Source organism: Acartia tonsa, chromosome 9 (assembly GCF_053477335.1).
Source record: "Acartia tonsa isolate MP-2025a chromosome 9, ASM5347733v1, whole genome shotgun sequence".
Taxonomy (NCBI): Eukaryota; Metazoa; Arthropoda; class Copepoda; order Calanoida; family Acartiidae; genus Acartia; species Acartia tonsa.
In genome coordinates, this window is record NC_137268.1 from 32,692,983 (window position 1) to 32,710,729 (window position 17,747).

At 33.2% G+C, this 17,747-nt stretch overlaps 2 protein-coding genes across 4 annotated transcripts in view; one reads left to right on the forward strand and one right to left on the reverse strand.

Annotated features, from left to right (window-relative positions):
• Positions 1-9,564, reverse strand: part of LOC145327497 (dual specificity protein phosphatase CDC14C-like) — a 42,617-nt gene extending 33,053 nt beyond the window's left edge. Inside the window, exons 1-10 of the mRNA XM_080171044.1 lie at positions 9,223-9,564; positions 8,240-8,336; positions 7,610-7,707; positions 7,104-7,193; positions 6,207-6,211; positions 5,862-5,988; positions 5,507-5,639; positions 4,927-5,001; positions 4,345-4,475; positions 3,285-3,382 (exon numbers count right to left, since the gene is read on the reverse strand). Of these exons, the coding sequence (XP_080027170.1) occupies positions 3,285-3,382; positions 4,345-4,475; positions 4,927-5,001; positions 5,507-5,639; positions 5,862-5,988; positions 6,207-6,211; positions 7,104-7,193; positions 7,610-7,707; positions 8,240-8,335 (853 nt within the window). The 5' untranslated portion in view covers position 8,336; positions 9,223-9,564. The remainder of the gene's footprint in view (positions 1-3,284; positions 3,383-4,344; positions 4,476-4,926; positions 5,002-5,506; positions 5,640-5,861; positions 5,989-6,206; positions 6,212-7,103; positions 7,194-7,609; positions 7,708-8,239; positions 8,337-9,222) is intronic.
• Positions 9,565-11,909: 2,345 nt separating this feature from the next.
• LOC145328801 (uncharacterized) overlaps positions 11,910-17,747 on the forward strand; it is a 119,812-nt gene continuing 113,974 nt past the window's right edge. For 2 of the 3 annotated variants that reach the window (XM_080172671.1, XM_080172673.1), the window contains exons 1-12: positions 11,910-12,153; positions 12,557-12,600; positions 13,336-13,427; positions 13,780-13,870; positions 14,360-14,422; positions 14,733-14,800; positions 14,947-15,028; positions 15,487-15,757; positions 16,025-16,140; positions 16,444-16,884; positions 16,973-17,075; positions 17,306-17,500. In XM_080172671.1, the coding sequence (XP_080028797.1) occupies positions 12,558-12,600; positions 13,336-13,427; positions 13,780-13,870; positions 14,360-14,422; positions 14,733-14,800; positions 14,947-15,028; positions 15,487-15,757; positions 16,025-16,140; positions 16,444-16,884; positions 16,973-17,075; positions 17,306-17,500 (1,565 nt within the window). In that variant the 5' untranslated portion in view covers positions 11,910-12,153; position 12,557. The remainder of the gene's footprint in view (positions 12,154-12,556; positions 12,601-13,335; positions 13,428-13,779; positions 13,871-14,359; positions 14,423-14,732; positions 14,801-14,946; positions 15,029-15,486; positions 15,758-16,024; positions 16,141-16,443; positions 16,885-16,972; positions 17,076-17,305; positions 17,501-17,747) is intronic. The other variant, XM_080172672.1, reaches the window with a different exon arrangement.

Here is a 17,747-nt window from a genome sequence, read left to right on the forward strand (position 1 = left end):
TGTAAACAACCAAAAAAAAAATCTCAAACAAAGAAATTTATACAAATATGTAAAATAACGTGTTACAAAATACAAAATCTGGTCCTTCTGTTTAAAAACAAGGATGACAACATCCAAAAGTAGCGAAGCAAAATATATCATCGATTAAACACGTGGTCAAAGTAAGTTAAAGAGCAGATACTCAGTTCTCATAGCAAAAAATAAGGTTTATGTCTTTTCAAGCATAACCGACATACAGACGGACAATGTATAGATTAAATGCGCATATGTCAAAGAAATCTTCACTAAAAATTTCAGCTGTCTATATTTAATAGCAGCCGTTAAAAACTGACTGAAGGCTGACTAACTGACAGACGGACAAAAAATTATAAAGAAGATTCGCTACTAAATAGGCGTTTTTAAAAATGTGCTGTTTAAAATGGGCGTGGGTGCTTTCACGTAATTAATTCTAGGCCTATTCACGGTCATCCCACAAATGTCAATTTTTAGAGGATTTGTTACGACAAATATTGTGAACATTTGTTTAAATTAGGTACAATTTTTACTACCTGGAAAATAAAAAGCTAAACCTATTTCAAGACAAATATTTATTTAAATACCTTTTAAGAACTAACTGAGTAATAAATATATATATATAAGCGGTTCTCAGACATACTAAATATCATGTTTAGCATCGTGTTACAGAGAGGCCTTTAGCTCATCTGGGCTAATAAAACTGGTTAAATCTTATAGTTTTTCATTTAAATATCCGTAAAAAGGTGTCTATAATACCTACTTTACGATAAATACCTATTGGATCCTCCTAGCTGGGACCTTTGAAATCGTAAATAAAATGACTATAATATCTGTCAATATTAAAAAGAGAATCATAGCCAGGAATAAGGGATAGGAAAGTGGATGATAAATTAATTAAAAACCTATTAATGGTTTCCCTGAAATGCTTACTCACCCTGATACCTCCACCACACCCTTACTTTATAAATATATTAAAAATAAAAGGAATGGGGTGGTTTTTTCTAGAATTATGTGTTGCCTGAGTCAAGATAGGGCCCCCAGCAAGGGTTATGCAAATGCATTAAGAAACCCAATATTCTTATTATTTCAAAAATAAGAAAGGGGTTCTTTGATCGCTATACACTTTAAGGGAAAGCAATATTTCTTGTTCTTTTACCCCCCCCCCCCATTATCTTCAAAAAACTAATTTATGGTTTTTTAGTGAAGGAATCCTTGGTTAAATGATCAAATCATCGTTTTTCTTTCTAATTAAGCTCGCCCTCACCTCACAAAAATGCATTGATATTATGATAACGAAATAAAAATCAAACAAATTGCAAAATTCCACACAAAAAAAATATTTTAGATTGCAAGAAAAAAAGGTAAATGATCAATGGGGGGGGGGGGGGGGGGAGTTTTGACACATTTGCGTAAACGGTGAGTATAAAGCCCAATTACGAACCTGAACAAAAGTAAGCCAAAATATTGTTTAGACGTTAATCTTGTTTTAAATATGCTGATTTTAATATGCTGTATCCGATATTTTATATTTATTACCTACCTAAGATTTCCTCATTTTTTAAAGTAAGGCTTTTTGAAATTAAGGCTAGTCCTTCAGCGGTGTTAATTTAGGCATTTAAGAACTGTTCTATCAATATCAAACTTTACATTATGGTGCCTGTAGCAGTTTAGAAAGTGTAACAGTTCTATAATAGTCGGTATTCTTATCATATCTATTTGACTTTTGGAATAACCATTACTAGGACGATTAAGCATTTATACGTGAAGCAACTCTATAATCAAAACTTCAAATAAAAGTATGTCCATATAAAGCATCCTGTATTTAAGTAACCTTGGAATGAATTTACATAGATATTTTTATAGAAATTTACAGATTTATTGTTGAATATTGATTGCACTGTTACTTTATATTTGTTAAGGTTCGCATTGAATGATGTTATGATCCTTGTTTGAATGCAAAGAAAGCTTAGATACGATGAAGATAGACAAATTCAAGTTGCAAGCTAGGAGTAGGCAAACACTTATTTACTCAAAGCAGTTTCTTTAATAAAGTGATTTAGAGATGCTTTTCGGGGCATCGCAGATTTAAAATGTTAAGTAATTTTTAAGTCGTTTTTAAGTCCTTTTTTTAGTCTGGTGCTTAAGATCTCGACAACTATCTACTGAGCAAAATGGGTCATCTATTTTAGGTATGCTTCACACAGGTTCTGTGACGGTTTAAGGCTACTTTCTATTCAGATTTAAGTCCTCGAATGGTTTTAAGCTATTTTTTTTAAAGACCTTCTCTAGGTACCTATTCGAATATTTAGCCCCTATATGCTAGGGTCGTAGCCGCAAGTTTCATAATTATATAATAATTTCATTTTATAAAAATCCACGAAATTTTTGTAAAAAATCCTCCAAAGACATCTACCGAATTTCTATTGTTTCTAAGTGATGCATTTAATGAATAGCTCCTAGGAAATATGGACTGTATATTAAACAATATACAGGTGTTGTTTTAATTCATTTAATTATGTAAATATTCACACTTTAGCGCTATTATACTTCTGTCAGTAGCGCAGCTACTCAATACATAAGCAATGTCCGCACGTTCATGTAAGTTAGAAGGGGCCGAAGGACCTGGCTGAAAAAAATAGTATTAATTTTATGATTTTTAATTTTATATTCGCGGAATATTGTCTGCAATACGGTGCTAATTTCTAACCATGATTTTTCAGTATGGCTGAGAACCGGTTCTAATCTAGCGGATATTAATTGGTTTTAAAGCAATAAAAAAAAATGTCTATCTCCTAATAAGTTGTTATTGCTACGCTATCTTTAAAAATCATTATCTTTTTTAAATATAAAAACAACTGTATAACACAACACTATTTACACTAATTTATGCATAAAAATATGTTTAGCTGTAATTTAAAACCTACATAGAATTAATTATGTTTCTTAACTCTAATTCTACATTTAATTTAGACATCAAAATAAATCCGTCAAATATGACGTTTGATCTAAAAGGATAAGACAATGATACACAAAATTACACCTCCTGTAAATAAAAAATAGTGGTTGAAACTTTAGAAACTCAACTTATGAAACCAACCAATCAAAATTTAAAAAAAGTCCCAAAAGTTGTTAACCCAACGAATTAGAAAAAAATATTATAAAACTTTGAGGACTAGTGTAATAAATAGCCCAATGTCCCCTCCCTCCCTATATTTAATATTTGAATGTGTACACCTATTCAAGGATAAGTCAATGTAAGATAATCCTACCTGCAATACCACCAGTCTGATTTTCACAAATATGAAGGAACTTCTCAAGAATACTGTCCGGTGGGGTTGAGCCGTCAATAAAGAACAAATCATCATGCCTTAAGTAAGAATATTATAGTTAGTTTTTAGTGTGGTAGTGAACAGTGATCTAAAGGGATAAGACAATGGCCGATAAATTGATTAACATCCCCATATGATGATACACAAAATTACCCCTTTATCAGAATAAAATTAGTGGTTTAAACGTTTGAACAATCAACTTAATGATCCAACCAGTCAAAATTCATTAAAGTCTCCAAAGTTGATAAGCTAACGAATAAAAAAATGTTATTATACAACTTTGGGTACTAGAGTAATAAACACCCCCATTGCCCCTTCTCTCTCTCTGGGTAGCGAAGATTCTCTACAAGCCTGTAGGTATTTTATTCATGACTTGGCGATATCATATAACTTACACTAAGCAAAAAGGCGTTTCTCATTTGTAGATTATAATATTAAATTCTTCTTCAACTTGATTAAACTGAATCAACCAACCAATCAAAACTCACTAAAATTCCCCAAAGTTGTTGAGCCAACGAATAAAAAAAATAATATCATAAAACTTTGGGGACTACTGTAATATACAGCCCAATGTCCCCTCCCTGATTGTCGATTTGATACTAGTCAATGAAGTTTATACTTCAAGTTCTAATGGTTGTTTCTCTTGCCTATGCACTAGAAAATTTTGTTGAACAAAACACTTGACTAAAAAAGGATGGCAATATTCATAAGAGCAAAGCTAAGAAACGGTAGGACAAATGAACATTAACAATTGTTAAGTGTCAGGACTGAAAAAGTAAAAAAAAATAAATGGACGTACTTTCTTTTAACGATTATAGAGTTACTATGCTTCCTAAATCATCCAAAACTGTTATAGAAATATCATCAGGGAAAGTTTTAAATCGATAGTACAATTCTAACATGTATAAATTAAATAATAGAGCTAACTGTCCCGGACGGACTGGCCGACCATAATTATAGAAAAGCTTCGCTGAAAAAAAAAACAATCTTCAACCCTTACCTAAAACCAGCATTTGTGAACCGTTTCGAGTCGTATATTTTCTTGTTTAACCGGACAATGCAGGTGATTCCGTGCAGGCGGAAATACGGAAAGTAGGACTCTGGCGCATGCAGCGGGTACCCGTTCTCAATCTGAACACAAAAATTATTTCATGGATATTTTGTGATAAGACAATGGCCGATAAATTGAAGTGCATCCCAAATGATGATACACAAAATTACCCCTTCTGTAGATTACAATTTGTAGTTGAAACATTAAGACACTCAGATAAATGAACCAACCAATCGAAATTCAATAAAACACCTCGAAACTGGAAAGCCAACGAATAAGATAACATAATTGTGTAATAAACAGTCCAATGACCCCTCTCAAATCGTGTAAATCTTGTAAACTTTGTTTTCTTGTATTTTTCACATACCTTTAAAAATATTTTGTTACAAAACTAAGTACCTAATAAGCAGTGATCGTAAGGGATTAGGCAATGGACCATAAATTGATTAAGATATTAATGAAAAGTTAGGCTAGTTAAGCCCCTTTTAATTTTATTTTATTAAAATACATGTTTAGAAGTTAAACAATGACCTTAGAATGTGGATGGGGTCCACAGAAAGCCAAAAACTTTTGTGGAACTAACCAGTTAAAATCTCCATTTTGTACCTAGATAGAAATAATATTAGTATGCATCAGTTGAACAAAAACAATAAGAAAATAATGTAAAATAAAAATGTAAACAATGATGCAAACACTCGCTTAAGAAAAACAAATTAGAATGTATGTTTAAAACAAGGGGTTAATATTCTTATATAAAGGTAACAGGATAACCGCTGAACCGATATGGTTCTCCTTACAGTGAAGATTCTCATAGGTACTGGTAAAGTTTGTGACTAATTTTGGGGGAGGGTACCTCCACCATCTGAAGTGAAAACGCCCCTAGAAAATAATAACTCTGAAATCTTTGTATAAATATTTTTTTCAAAAACCATCCCAACCTTGTTTTTTTTGTTGTTTTTAAGCTTGTTTTTGTTTGGTTTAAACTAAGTGTTTTTTTTTAATGCCCACTCTGCTTTATATCAACTACCTACTACCCAGTATAAAACAAAGTAAACGTTCAAAATATTTTACTTAGGTAGGTATTTTGATAATTTATAGATAATATTTGAACCTTTTCATAGTGTTCATATTCCTCACAGTCAAAATCATCGAAATCAAAGAATCCAGCTTCCTTAGCCTTCTTTACAGCATTCAAACAATCCAGAATTGTAATGGTATACACGGATATACCGAATGATGCATCCCTGAAAAGTAATAAATGTTATTTTATGCATACAGCTTTAAAATGTTTCTTTTTGTAGTTTAATTAATATATAGGGGTTACCTTTCTAAACTTGATCCATTTATTATATTCTTCAGTATTCTTATATTTCATTAGGCACAGATTGAAAATTGGTCTAACCCTTTTCAGATGAAATCGGTACATTAAAAAACAATTGCAGGAAGTTGTTGTCAACTTGACTTACCTAAAAGGTACAAAGGTAGGACTGGGACCATTCTGGAGGGACTTGTAGGCCCGCTCAGGTGAAAAGCCCAGGTAGAGAACAGAGTACGCGGAAATCAGGAACGCGGCGTTCGCGCGTTTTTGTGCATCTATACCAACGTTGGTGATTGTTATTAGATATTGAAGGATGTAATAAAAAAATTGATTATTTCAATGAGGTATATTTCAATCAACTGGAGAAAAATTACAACAGCGTTGCGGAGCCGTTTGATTTTGGAGCGGCTCCGGCTCTGCGGAGCTGCCTGTGAAAGCGACGGCTCCGGCTCCGACCTAAAACCAAGAAAACTCAACATATTTTTGTTGTTGCCTAGTCTATTTTTGAAATGAAGGTTTTAAAAGTTAAATTTTTAATAATAATGGCAGGGGTGTATATTCTGCACAACAGGGTTTCGGATCCGGATCCGCATATTTTTGAGTCCAAGGATCCGGATCCGCAAAAAAATGCGGATCCGGATCCTTGGACTCAAAAAAATGCGGAAAAAATGGAAAAATTTACCTAAATTTATATAAAATCTCAGACATTCTCTTGATGAGAGCCAATCTTTAAGGTTTAGGGTCAGACTTGAAATTAAAAGTATTTTTGACTTCGAATTAAAGAATAAATACTTTTGAAAAATTTGGTGATTTTATTTTTATTGTCAAGGATCCGGATCCGGATCCGCACTGACCAAATTTGGAGGATCCGGATCCGCAAAAAATCAATGCGGATCCGAAACCCTGCACAAAATTTATTTTTTTTCCCCTGCTACAAAATTTTTTATTTTTCTTCCCCCCCTAGTTTTTTCTCACCAAGTAGGGGGAAAATATTTAAAGAACTCCATATTTTATTTATTTTATCCCTCCTACCACACTTTTTTTTTAAAGTTTTTTTCACCAAGGAGGGGGGGAAATGGAAAAAAATGTTTTCAGTTTTCTTAATTTTTACATTTTTTTCCCCTCCAACCACTTACTTTTTATTTCCCCCCCCCCCCCTGAGCAGGGGATCCCATGTAGAATATACACCCCTGAATAATGGACTTGGAAAACTTAAAAGGGGCGTTTAAACACGACACAACAGAGTAACCAAATTAAAATCAATAAAAAATCTCTGTTTTTGGCTAACCCTGAGCCGTTTTTAAACGAAAATTACGGCTCCAGCTCCAAGTCCCCAACGCTGAATTACAATTATCCAATTTACTTTTTTAAAAGAGAAATGAAAACAAACAATGACAACATTCCTATTGTTGTGTAGTGAACAATTTTCTTCTTTGCCAAGGTGTAGGACCTCAATTTTCTATTTAACTTTACACAATACCTAAAAAATTTATATGCAATTAATAACATGAATTCTTATTTTATGCGTGCATTAAAATTTATATGCGAATAAAGATTGGGATATAAAATCAACAATACCTAAACTTGCTTAAGAGAAAAAAAACTTTGCATCATAATATTAATAAGAGTTATTTATAGCATCGTATTGCAGTCAGCTTTCTACGGATATTAAAATGAAAATTGATGAGATGAAAATTAGTTTTTATCTACTTTCTATTCGTGGAAAATTGTCTTTAATGAGATACTAAAGGTACACGATTTTTCAGAATGGCTGAGAACCGGTTCTTATCCAGTGGATATCAATAGGTTTCGAAACCATACTGGAAAATTACTTCAAATTATCAAGGAGGAAACACAAACTATAAAATCGCAGCACTACTAAAATATATAATTTACCTGTACAGCATAGACAAATTAAGAGGTCCAAAATCTTGATAGAAATTTTCATACACCAACTCCTCATCTATGCAGAAGTAGTGGGTATTGGCTGTTGACCTATTGAACGATACTCAAAATGATTTTCAAATATTAAAAAAAACAAGTCTATTCAGAAGACATTGGAAATAATCAGGATACAAAACATATACAGTATGACATTAATTCTAATAAAGAAAGTTTGTCAAATCTGTTTGTTGTTTAAGCTATAAAGTTAGGATTCAGATGTACACGGAGACTGGTAGTTAAAATTCTTTGGCCAATCTTAGATTTGTAAGCTTCGCACCCAGTTACTTTACAAGCTGAGTTGCAATTCTCGTGGAAGCTACTCAATTATTACATCACTGGCATAGAGGTTTCAATGGTGTTCCATTTTAAGCCACCCTAATTAAAGGCACTTTCTTATTAATGAGGAGAATAGACGAGGGAAAAGTTGCTTGATTAGTAGAATCCTAACTTCCTACAAATCTCACTCCTTACAACCTAAGGGTATCTAAGGGAAGGTTGCTTGATTGTTCAAATCTAATTTAACTTGAGTTTATGCTATAAGCACTGACTAAAATTTATCGAAAAATCATTTAAAATATCGTTCCTTGGTTTAATGTTTGTTTTAAGTGTAACAAAGTACAGTCTGTCTGGTATGTACTCACTGGCACACACCAGTACATCTGCTCCACTCTCCTCCATCCTATAATAACAAAGTATTATTACTTAGACAAATATCTGCCAAAATTTCAATTTTTTTTTATAAATTCAACTGACCTAGTTATCGTTCTACAGTTTTTAACTTATAACGCATAACCATTACGGATTCTACCAGAAACCTACCCCTCTCTTTTTAGCTCTTGATGTTTCTTTAATGATATAACAACGGGCTTACCACGAAAAATAGCTATATTAGTCCTGTTTTCCTTTTTTAGTTGGGAAGCTAGGGACTCTATATAATTCAATTTGTCTGTACGTACGTCATGCAGTCAGTAACGCGCGCTATGGGGAAATGTGATTTTCTAGCTCGATTGCTATTAAAGATAGAAATTGAATTTGAAATAACCAATGGAGATTCTAATTCAATATGCTAATCTAACGTATATATTGTGTATATGGAGTTTTGTCCGTCGGTCTGTGGGTCGATATATAATTTGAAATAAACTTTTTCTCGTATTCATTCGAATCCGGTGTAAGGAAACCGGTTCTCATCCATACGAAAATACTTTGTCTAGCATCGTATTATATCCAGCTTTCTACGAATATAAAAATGTACAATCATAAGATTTAGACCGGGTTTTTTAGACGGTGCCTTCGGCACCTCGGGGCTAATTAAACAAACTGGTATTAAATCTTATAATTGTACATTCTATATCCGCGGAAAGCTGTTTAAATATATATATTACGATGCGAGAAATAACTTTTTAATGCATGGTTTTTTAGTTTATCAATTTTATCTCTCTGACAACTGGACATCTGCTCTAAGACTCAGTTCGTGCAATTTTAAGCTTCGCTACTCTTGGATGTAAATATATATGTTGTCATCCTTGTTTTGTGTCAATTTTTCAACAAACATAAAACATACATACCTTAAATTTTACCAATAAAGCTTTAAAAATGAAAAATTTACATTTCTTTTGCTTCACTCTGGTAATTTGTTAACAAATCATTTCTGAAAATTAAACTTTAAAATCAAAATTTCACTTTTTGTAATTTTTATTCTCACTTAATTTTTTATGCAATAAATGACACTTTTTTGTTAATTTTAATGTCACTGAAAAAAAATCTATCAAAAAATCACTAGTTACGGTTATTTTTAACTACGTAGGAGTCTTTTTCTGCTATAGAGTAGAGATGTATGTTTACAGTTTTCTAATTTGAGAAATTCAATTTGTGTTTAGTGTTGTTGTTGTTTTCTTCACACAACACAACTCTCCTCCGAGACTCATTTCCCCCCACCAGCATAACACGGTTCCCGCATTTTATTTTGTTTTTAAAAATAGTTTTAAGTTGCGCATTTGGATCTACTGCAGTTCATGGTAAAAAATTGCTGGTAACGAATGCTTCCTGTTTCCTGGCAATATTAGAAGATTCCTGGATCTAGCATAACAAGAAATATTTCTGGAGCCACCAATGTTTAACTTTCCTGGTAGCTGGCAATTTATGCATGTTGCTGGCCACTGCCATGTTTGAAATATTCCTGTCAAAAAGCAATATTTCCCTTTTTAATTCCCATTACCATTTTATTACACTTACCCCACAACTAGAGGTAAGATTCATGCTACTCGAAGTGACTATTTTGGAATGTTTGTCTGATGTGGTCAGGGGTGGGAGGGTGTTTCACTGTACTAATTGGGGTTAGGGTGGGGGGCTATAAACATTGCTCCGTTCTACAACAATTTACAGTAACTAAAAACCTTAAACTGATCAAATGTAAATATAAATTAGAGAGGGGGCGTGGGGCGGTGTGAGACAAATATTCCTTATTTTTGGAAAGTTTTTTTAACTATTTTGGTTGGATTGAGAATATAATCTACAATCCTCCCAAGATAAATTGCCACTAGAAAAAATTATTATTATGCTTTTTCGGTTTATTGGTTAGCAAGATCCCTCTGTGCACACAGACAGTGACACACACATAAGCGGACACCCTGTTACTTATAAATAAGTATGAAACTCTTTATGCAATTGTAATTCACTTTTCCTAAATATTTTGCTTTAAATTGAAATCCTTCGCTACTTTATATTGTAGACTATAGCGGTTGCGCCCCTAGCATCATGAAAGAGGGCAGAAAATAGCATAAACAATAGCCCAAAACCACCATAGGACCTTGTGAGGCTTCTCTAAAATGAAGATCTTAATCTAATCAGTGGTTAGTAAGATCTTAATTGAGAAACAAACAAATATTGCTATAATGTCAGTCTTGCTCTCTTTTATCTTTAGTTTACAAAGCATTAAAACACCCGCCAAAAGTAATAGAGATTCAGAACATAATTGTGCGTTTTAAATTTAAAAATGGGTAACCAATTAGCTTTATTGTCAAGAGGTTACTTTATCTTAACTCAAATATCTACCAATCAAAAACCCGATTTTATCAGACGAAAAAAAGATTCAATTTTCTAATATTGTATAATAACAAGTATCTCTCCCCCACTTTTACCAATATATTATAAAAATAAAGAGACGGGATTGGTTGTGATTTAATTGAGATTCTATTCAAATTTTGGCGCGAAAAAGGATGAGATTCTATTCAAATTTTGGCGCGAAAAAGGATATTAAGATAAAACCAGTTAAATTTAAAGGTAAAGATTTCCCTCCCCAACCTCCTCCTCCCTCACCTATTAAGAATGCAGAAAAGGTGTACAAGTAATTTAAGCTAGTTGCACAGTATTAGAAGCCACTATCCCTTTTCAACATTGCTCTTTCCCCCCTAGGATATTGTAAAAAAGGGGTATGGGGTAAAAAGTCCTGTTGGCCAGCAATCTTTCTTTATTGCTGGTAACTTGGAAAATTTGCTGGTTGCCAGCTAACAGGAACCTAGGATTTATTGGAATATGCGTGCTGCTGGATCCAGGAATCTTGCAATAGTGCTAGAAACCAGGAAGCATTCGTTACCAGCAATATTTTACCATAAACTGCAGTAGATCCGCGCATTTTTTATAAATTGTTTTCCCAATAATTCGCACCTATAAGTCAAAAATAAATTACGCATAATAATTTGTAATAATAATTTTGTTTAAAAATTTTCGATTTGACAACGCTGTTTTATCAAAAGTTTTCACTTTGGCAAAGACTAAAAATAAGTTAGAGCAAAAAGACTGCAAAATTCAAATTTTCTTCTAAATAAATATTTATAAAACGCATTTTAACGTTGAAACATGCATAAAAGACCTATGATATTTTTTTTTAAAAGTCAATGAAAACAAAGATGTCGAATGTGTATAATAATTACTCTATGAATTTAAATACCCAACCGACGCATGCGCAAAAGGGGTTTACAAGATTTTCTCTACACCTACGTTTTCGATTTTTATTATTAATTAATGGGATGTTAGGAGGAAAACATCCTAAAAATAAATAATTGGCCCTAAAATTATTTTTTCACACAAAGGGAGGGGACATTGTACTGTAATTTAATCTAATGTATAAGTATAAAAATGTTTATTTGTTGTACGTTTGCCCAAAATACTGATTGGTTTGTATTATCTAGTAGTGTCCAATTTTTTCAACCAATAATATTAATCTGCAGAAAAGGTATCTCTGTCTATAATAATCGGGGATTTACAATAATTTATCGTCAATTGTCATTTCCCTTGAGATGCATTATTAAAAGTACTAATATGAAAACAACGACATTTTTGGAGTAAGAAATTTAACGCGGGATTCTCGCGTAACCTAGTTTTTTCCTAGTAAAGGTAAACAAGTGAAATTTTGGTCTTTGGGGACGTGACTTTTTATACAACCGGCCTTATCAAGTGCCCAAAAATGCCTGAATTTGATTTTCTACCTTACAACATAGGTAAAATATTAATTTATTTTTACTTATTTTGACAAAATGTCATTCGTACTTTCACTTAGCAATAAGCCTTTTATATAAAGAATTAAGATTTTTGTTTTTTAGATCTCCCTGACCTTTGAACCGATTGAGTCCTCCATTTGGTTTTAGAGAAGCTTCACATAGGTCTCGGGGTGGTTTTAGTCTATTTTATGTCGACCCAATGTTATCCAACATGAAAATTACAGGCTTTTGAACTATATAAGCTGAATAACGGATATATTATTCACTTTAATTTTGTGTTCCGTCTTGGCTATCCTAGCTAATTTTGAATATTTTAATATTATCATCTATTGTAGGCTATAGATGAACTTATATATTTTTGGCTAGTTTGTTGTTGAATTATATATTGACTGTTTTTTTATAGAATGAACAGAGAAAGTCCAACTTCCTCACCCGCTGTACACGGTGGTAAGAATATATTTTATATAGTTAAACCCGCGACCGTGGCCCAACACGTAGTGGATCTTCTCGTCGGAGAGGTGATAGGTTCAAATCTCGGCCCGACTCCGTGTCATAACTAAGGACGTTAAAAATTTGTTTCTATTGCTGCTATGTCAGATGCTCGACTTAAGTAGTTAGAGAAGGTGTAATGCCTTGGCCCATAAACAGCTGCAACTCATTTCCATGTACAGTTAGGACTTCTTATAAAAAGTTCGTGCAATGAAAGGGTTGGTTATCTGTTAATTTACCTAATATCCCATGAAAAGCGGATGATCTCTTATATATTTAGTATGTTGAATTTGTGACCAACGTTGCCTGTCCCAAGACATTAGTAATGCTCTTCACTTGATTGTCTGTATATATCTAACCCTAAAATGGCCAGGGACCCTAAGGGATAAGACAATGTGCGATGAATTAATGTAAATCTAAAAATTTACTGTTTATGTACTAAAATAAAAATTACCTACTCGTTTCTAATTTGACCAAACAATCAAGATTCAATCAAAGCCTATAAAGTTTTTATGACAACGAATGAGAGATGATGTTAATAAAACGTTTAGGTACCATTTTTTTTACAGTAATTTACGATGTCCTTTTTTTCTTGAATGCCAAGGTTTTGTCTACAAATCTGAGCTATATATTGGAAAATAAGGCCTTTGTTTATTGGTAACGCGCTCTTATTTCAAAATGTTTTGTTTTTAGGTGAAGGACTTGGATACGAAGCTGGGGACGATAATGACTTAGACGAAGCTTTACCCACAGCTTCTCTAAGTCTCAACTACATTTATCTTCAGGTATTACCTAATATTATTTATGCTTGTATTCGCCAGATGCACGACATAAATAGTAAGAAAATGTGGGAGGCGGCGTTGACCCTAAACAGACGCAACTCATTATCAGGCGGCTAGACTTCTAGATAAATCAAATGATTGTTTGTCTGCAATTGTTTGAAGGCACGAGCTTTAAATCGTTGAAAAGTTAAAAACAAAATTCATTATTAGCTCAGTACACAATAAAACCTAACCGAACCTAAAGTAATAAACAAACAAACTAATAGCTAACCCACTTTGAAAATAAAGAGCGGAGTGGGTATAAGTGCCTAAGAGAATTCTTTTTCTTGTAGAGCTATGATTTTTTTGTTTCCAGGCATCTGAAGAAAGAGTAGTGGACTTTTCTGAAGCAGGACGTTTCAGTGGGTCAGACAATGCTTCTGGTAGCCACGCAGGGGCAAGTCCAGGTAATACATTCATATAATCGTTCATTCTTTGGATTTTAACAAAATTAATGTGATGGTTATGAATATTCATATTATAAAATGCTAGGAAGCATAGGGCATAGGACTGTTGTAACATTGTGTTGTTTGGCTTGAAATATTTTTCCTATTTAAATTGGTTGGTAAAACAACTTTGTCCAAACTTTTACACCAATAATTTTAATCTACAGAAAGGAAATTTTATTTGTCATTATTTGGAATGTATTTAGATTCATAATTTATTACCTTAATCCTTAAGATTAAGATTTACATCTAAACGTTTAATTGCATGACTTTTCTCATTGTTGTTCGCATATCGATTTATCCTTTGAACACAATATTCTATTACAAGTTATTCTAAGAAATTTTGTTTGAATAATAATTATATAAAAAAAACATTAATCTTAAAAAATTTTATGCCAAAGCTTGTGCTTTTAAATAAATTTGTAAACCTTGCATAATTTAATTTTACAGGTGATACTGTGGGCTCTGGTGCCAGCCAGGAACCTCTTCCATCATCTGTAGCTAGTAATTCAGGTGAATAAAACATTAGGATTTTTAAAAAGCCACAAAATTGTATTAAAATTTTACTTCCATACTTCTTAATAGAAGGTATAAAAAAATGAAATTCTATGACTAAGTTCTTGATATTAAAGTGGTACAATGGTAATTTAAGCCTTAGAAATTCTTTTATTTTCATGAAGTAAATGTGCCTCCTTCTCAATTAGTTATTTTCTCTCAAATATATTTACTCAAACCTGACAAAAATACGATTTTCTCCCTTTATGTATGAAAACATACCTAATTTTCAAAAAAAGGTTTATCTAACAAAAAAATTTCGATTTAGGGATAGACGTTGATTCAGATGACGAAATAGACTTCATGGCACAGGCCTCTAGTTCACCTATTAGAAAGGTAAAAAGCTTAAACAAATAGATTGAAACAGGACGCATGTGACACGGAGGGATCAGGAATAACACACCTTTTTATATATTAAATTGTGAAATCTTTTGTAAAAGGCACACCATTTATTGATTTCTTAAATAAATTATTTGTTGTAGAAGATGCCTCAGCACTATGACCCAATCATGCCTACAGCCAGTGTATCTAGTGAACCTAGCACCGTTTACTCTCATGCTTCAGGTAAATTAGACAGGGAGGGAGGAGAATTGGGCTGTTTATTGAACTTGTCCCCAATGTTTTTTATACTAACGTTTTCTTATTAGTTGAATTAACATCTTTGTCGACTTTTATTCAATCTTGATTAGGTAGTTCAATAATTTAATTGTCTAAAAGATTCAATAAATAATTTAAATATACAGATGAGGTAATTTTATGTATTGACATTGGGGGGATATAATCAATTTATCGGCAATTGTCTTATCCCTTCAGATCCCTGTAAATTATTATTAGTGTGTATTAAAGTGCCAAGTACATTTAGAAACATCTTAAACGGCTAAAAATTTCAATATAGCTATCTATAAATATGTAATGGAAGATCAGTACTTACATACAATAAAAACAATCTAGTTTAGATATTAAAGAAAAAAAAGTGAAGAAGCAAAATTTAAACAGACTTGAACTTGAATGCTTCATTTTAGAGTCCTCCTGGGATATCCAAAGGATAGAGGTGCCACTCAATTCCTCAACATGGCGACAATCAACCAGCGGCCAAGCTTCCAGTACCTGGCAGCCTGCAGCCAACCAAGGATCCTCTGCAGCTGCCTGGATGACAGCTGGTGCTTACAACCGTGGCTCTGGCGCAGTTGGTGCTGCGTCATTGTCAAGGTTACCAGCCGCTGGCAATCCAGTAGGTTTGACCGCCAACAATGCTAGCCAGGAATCTACCTCTTCAGGTCTTAGACATCCAAGGTAATTAATAAAAACTGCATTTAATAATCTCCATTCTATATTTTAAAGTAGTAAAATTTTTAATCTTGAAGTAAAATCTATCGGAAATCGCTGTTCCGATTGAGATATATTTTCATGGAAGCCTTATATATTAGGCTTTTATAAAAATGATATGTTAAAGATAATTTGGTGGATTAATTTAATGTTTATTGGCCTATCCTACCTAAATTGTTTTGTTTGTGTGAAATTGGATTTTTCAGCTATGCATATTTTTAAAATTAATTACAGTAGTTACCGTCCTGATGTTGTTGACATCGTGCGTGGCAGTAGTGGGGATGGTAATGGTGAGATTAACTTCCCCATCCCTGAATCAGAAGCAGCAACTGAGGCTTCCTATGAAGCAGGTATTAATTTTTGCTCCACCAATAGAGTTTAAAGAAACATTGCAATAAGATAATAACTTCTTTCTAACAAAAATGAAAAGTTTAAGCGTGATTCTCAAAATTAATATTTAAGCTACCTCTACATTACTTAAATCACTATTTCTAATAATTCTTGTCCTATGAATAAACCAACTAGGTAGGTATGTTTTCTTATTATCATTTTTTTTATTTTCCCTAGGTAGAGATGTTCTTTTTCAGTAATCTAATGGATAATACAAGTAAACCTTAAGTTATGTTATACCAAATAACATATTTATTTATTAGGTTGGTTAAGAGTGGCCAATAATACACCAACAAGACAAACCAACTCATCCATGATAGATCATGGCCACAATTTGGCCACTGTACCTGGAGCATCAAGACACAGTCATGACAACAGCCTGGTCACTGTACCTGGAACATCAAGACAGAGTCATGACAACAGGCTGGTCACTGTACCTGGAACATCAAGACACAGTCATGACAACAGCCTGGTAACAATACCTGGGACATCAAGACACAGTCATGACAACAGCCTGGTCACTGAACCTGGAACATCAAGACACAGTCATGACAATCACACTGAGGTGAATTTAACTGCTGCTTCTGTCACTATAAAAGGAAAGTCTAGGGCTGCACATCGCGCCTCTAAGTTTTTCCAAGACAACCAACATGGACAACCTTCTGCTAGTGTACCTGGGCTCGCAAGAAATTCAGAAAATTTAGGTATATATTACATTTTAAAGATTTCATGGATTGTTCAATATTATAGTAGTAAGAAAGAAATATATTATCATTGTATTGACTTGTTTAGGAAGAGGTAACTCGTATCTGCGGAACAGCTACCTGTCCTCCAGTGTTCAGCTCCACCTGGTGCCCTCCAGCAGCCCCTCTTCCTCTTCCATTTATCCGTACAGGCAAAGACGTAGTTCAGTATCAGGGGTTGTTAACCTTTAGCTGACATTAAAAATATTCAAAAAAAAATTGTAGTAAAGAACATCTTTAGCTACATAAATTTTGAGAATTTAGTTCTGATTCATGTAGTTTTTTTCCAATTACATATTCGATACTCCATTTGATGGCTTAGGCTTATTAAATTTGATATATCTATACAACCCTTGTTACAACTTCTTTGGATTATTTACAGAGACCAACAGCTGAACAATCAACCTGCAAACCTCTCCTTGTATTCTCAACACAGGACAGCTGATGATTATCCAGCAGCTAGCAGCTCACAAAGCAGCTCTGTGACTGTGTACCCCCACAAACCGTCTAACCATCATCAAATAATTGACAGTATATCACCCTCGGCTCATAATTCTGTCAGTGTTTACCCTCAAAGGCAAATTGAATATGTGAAAAAAATCGTTTTAAATGATTTTAAATAGCTTAGCAACTCTATGAGTGTCTTATTTCTTCTGTAATACTGCTTTTTATTTGGTTCTCTCTATCTCATATGTATGCCCTTATGTATAGATTATCATTTAAAACAGCCGTTCTACTACTTGAGTAATTCGCCCATGTTAAAAAAGTGAAAAGTATAAAAACAAAAATAGTTATATGTACAGCATGACCCTCGAAAAAGTATT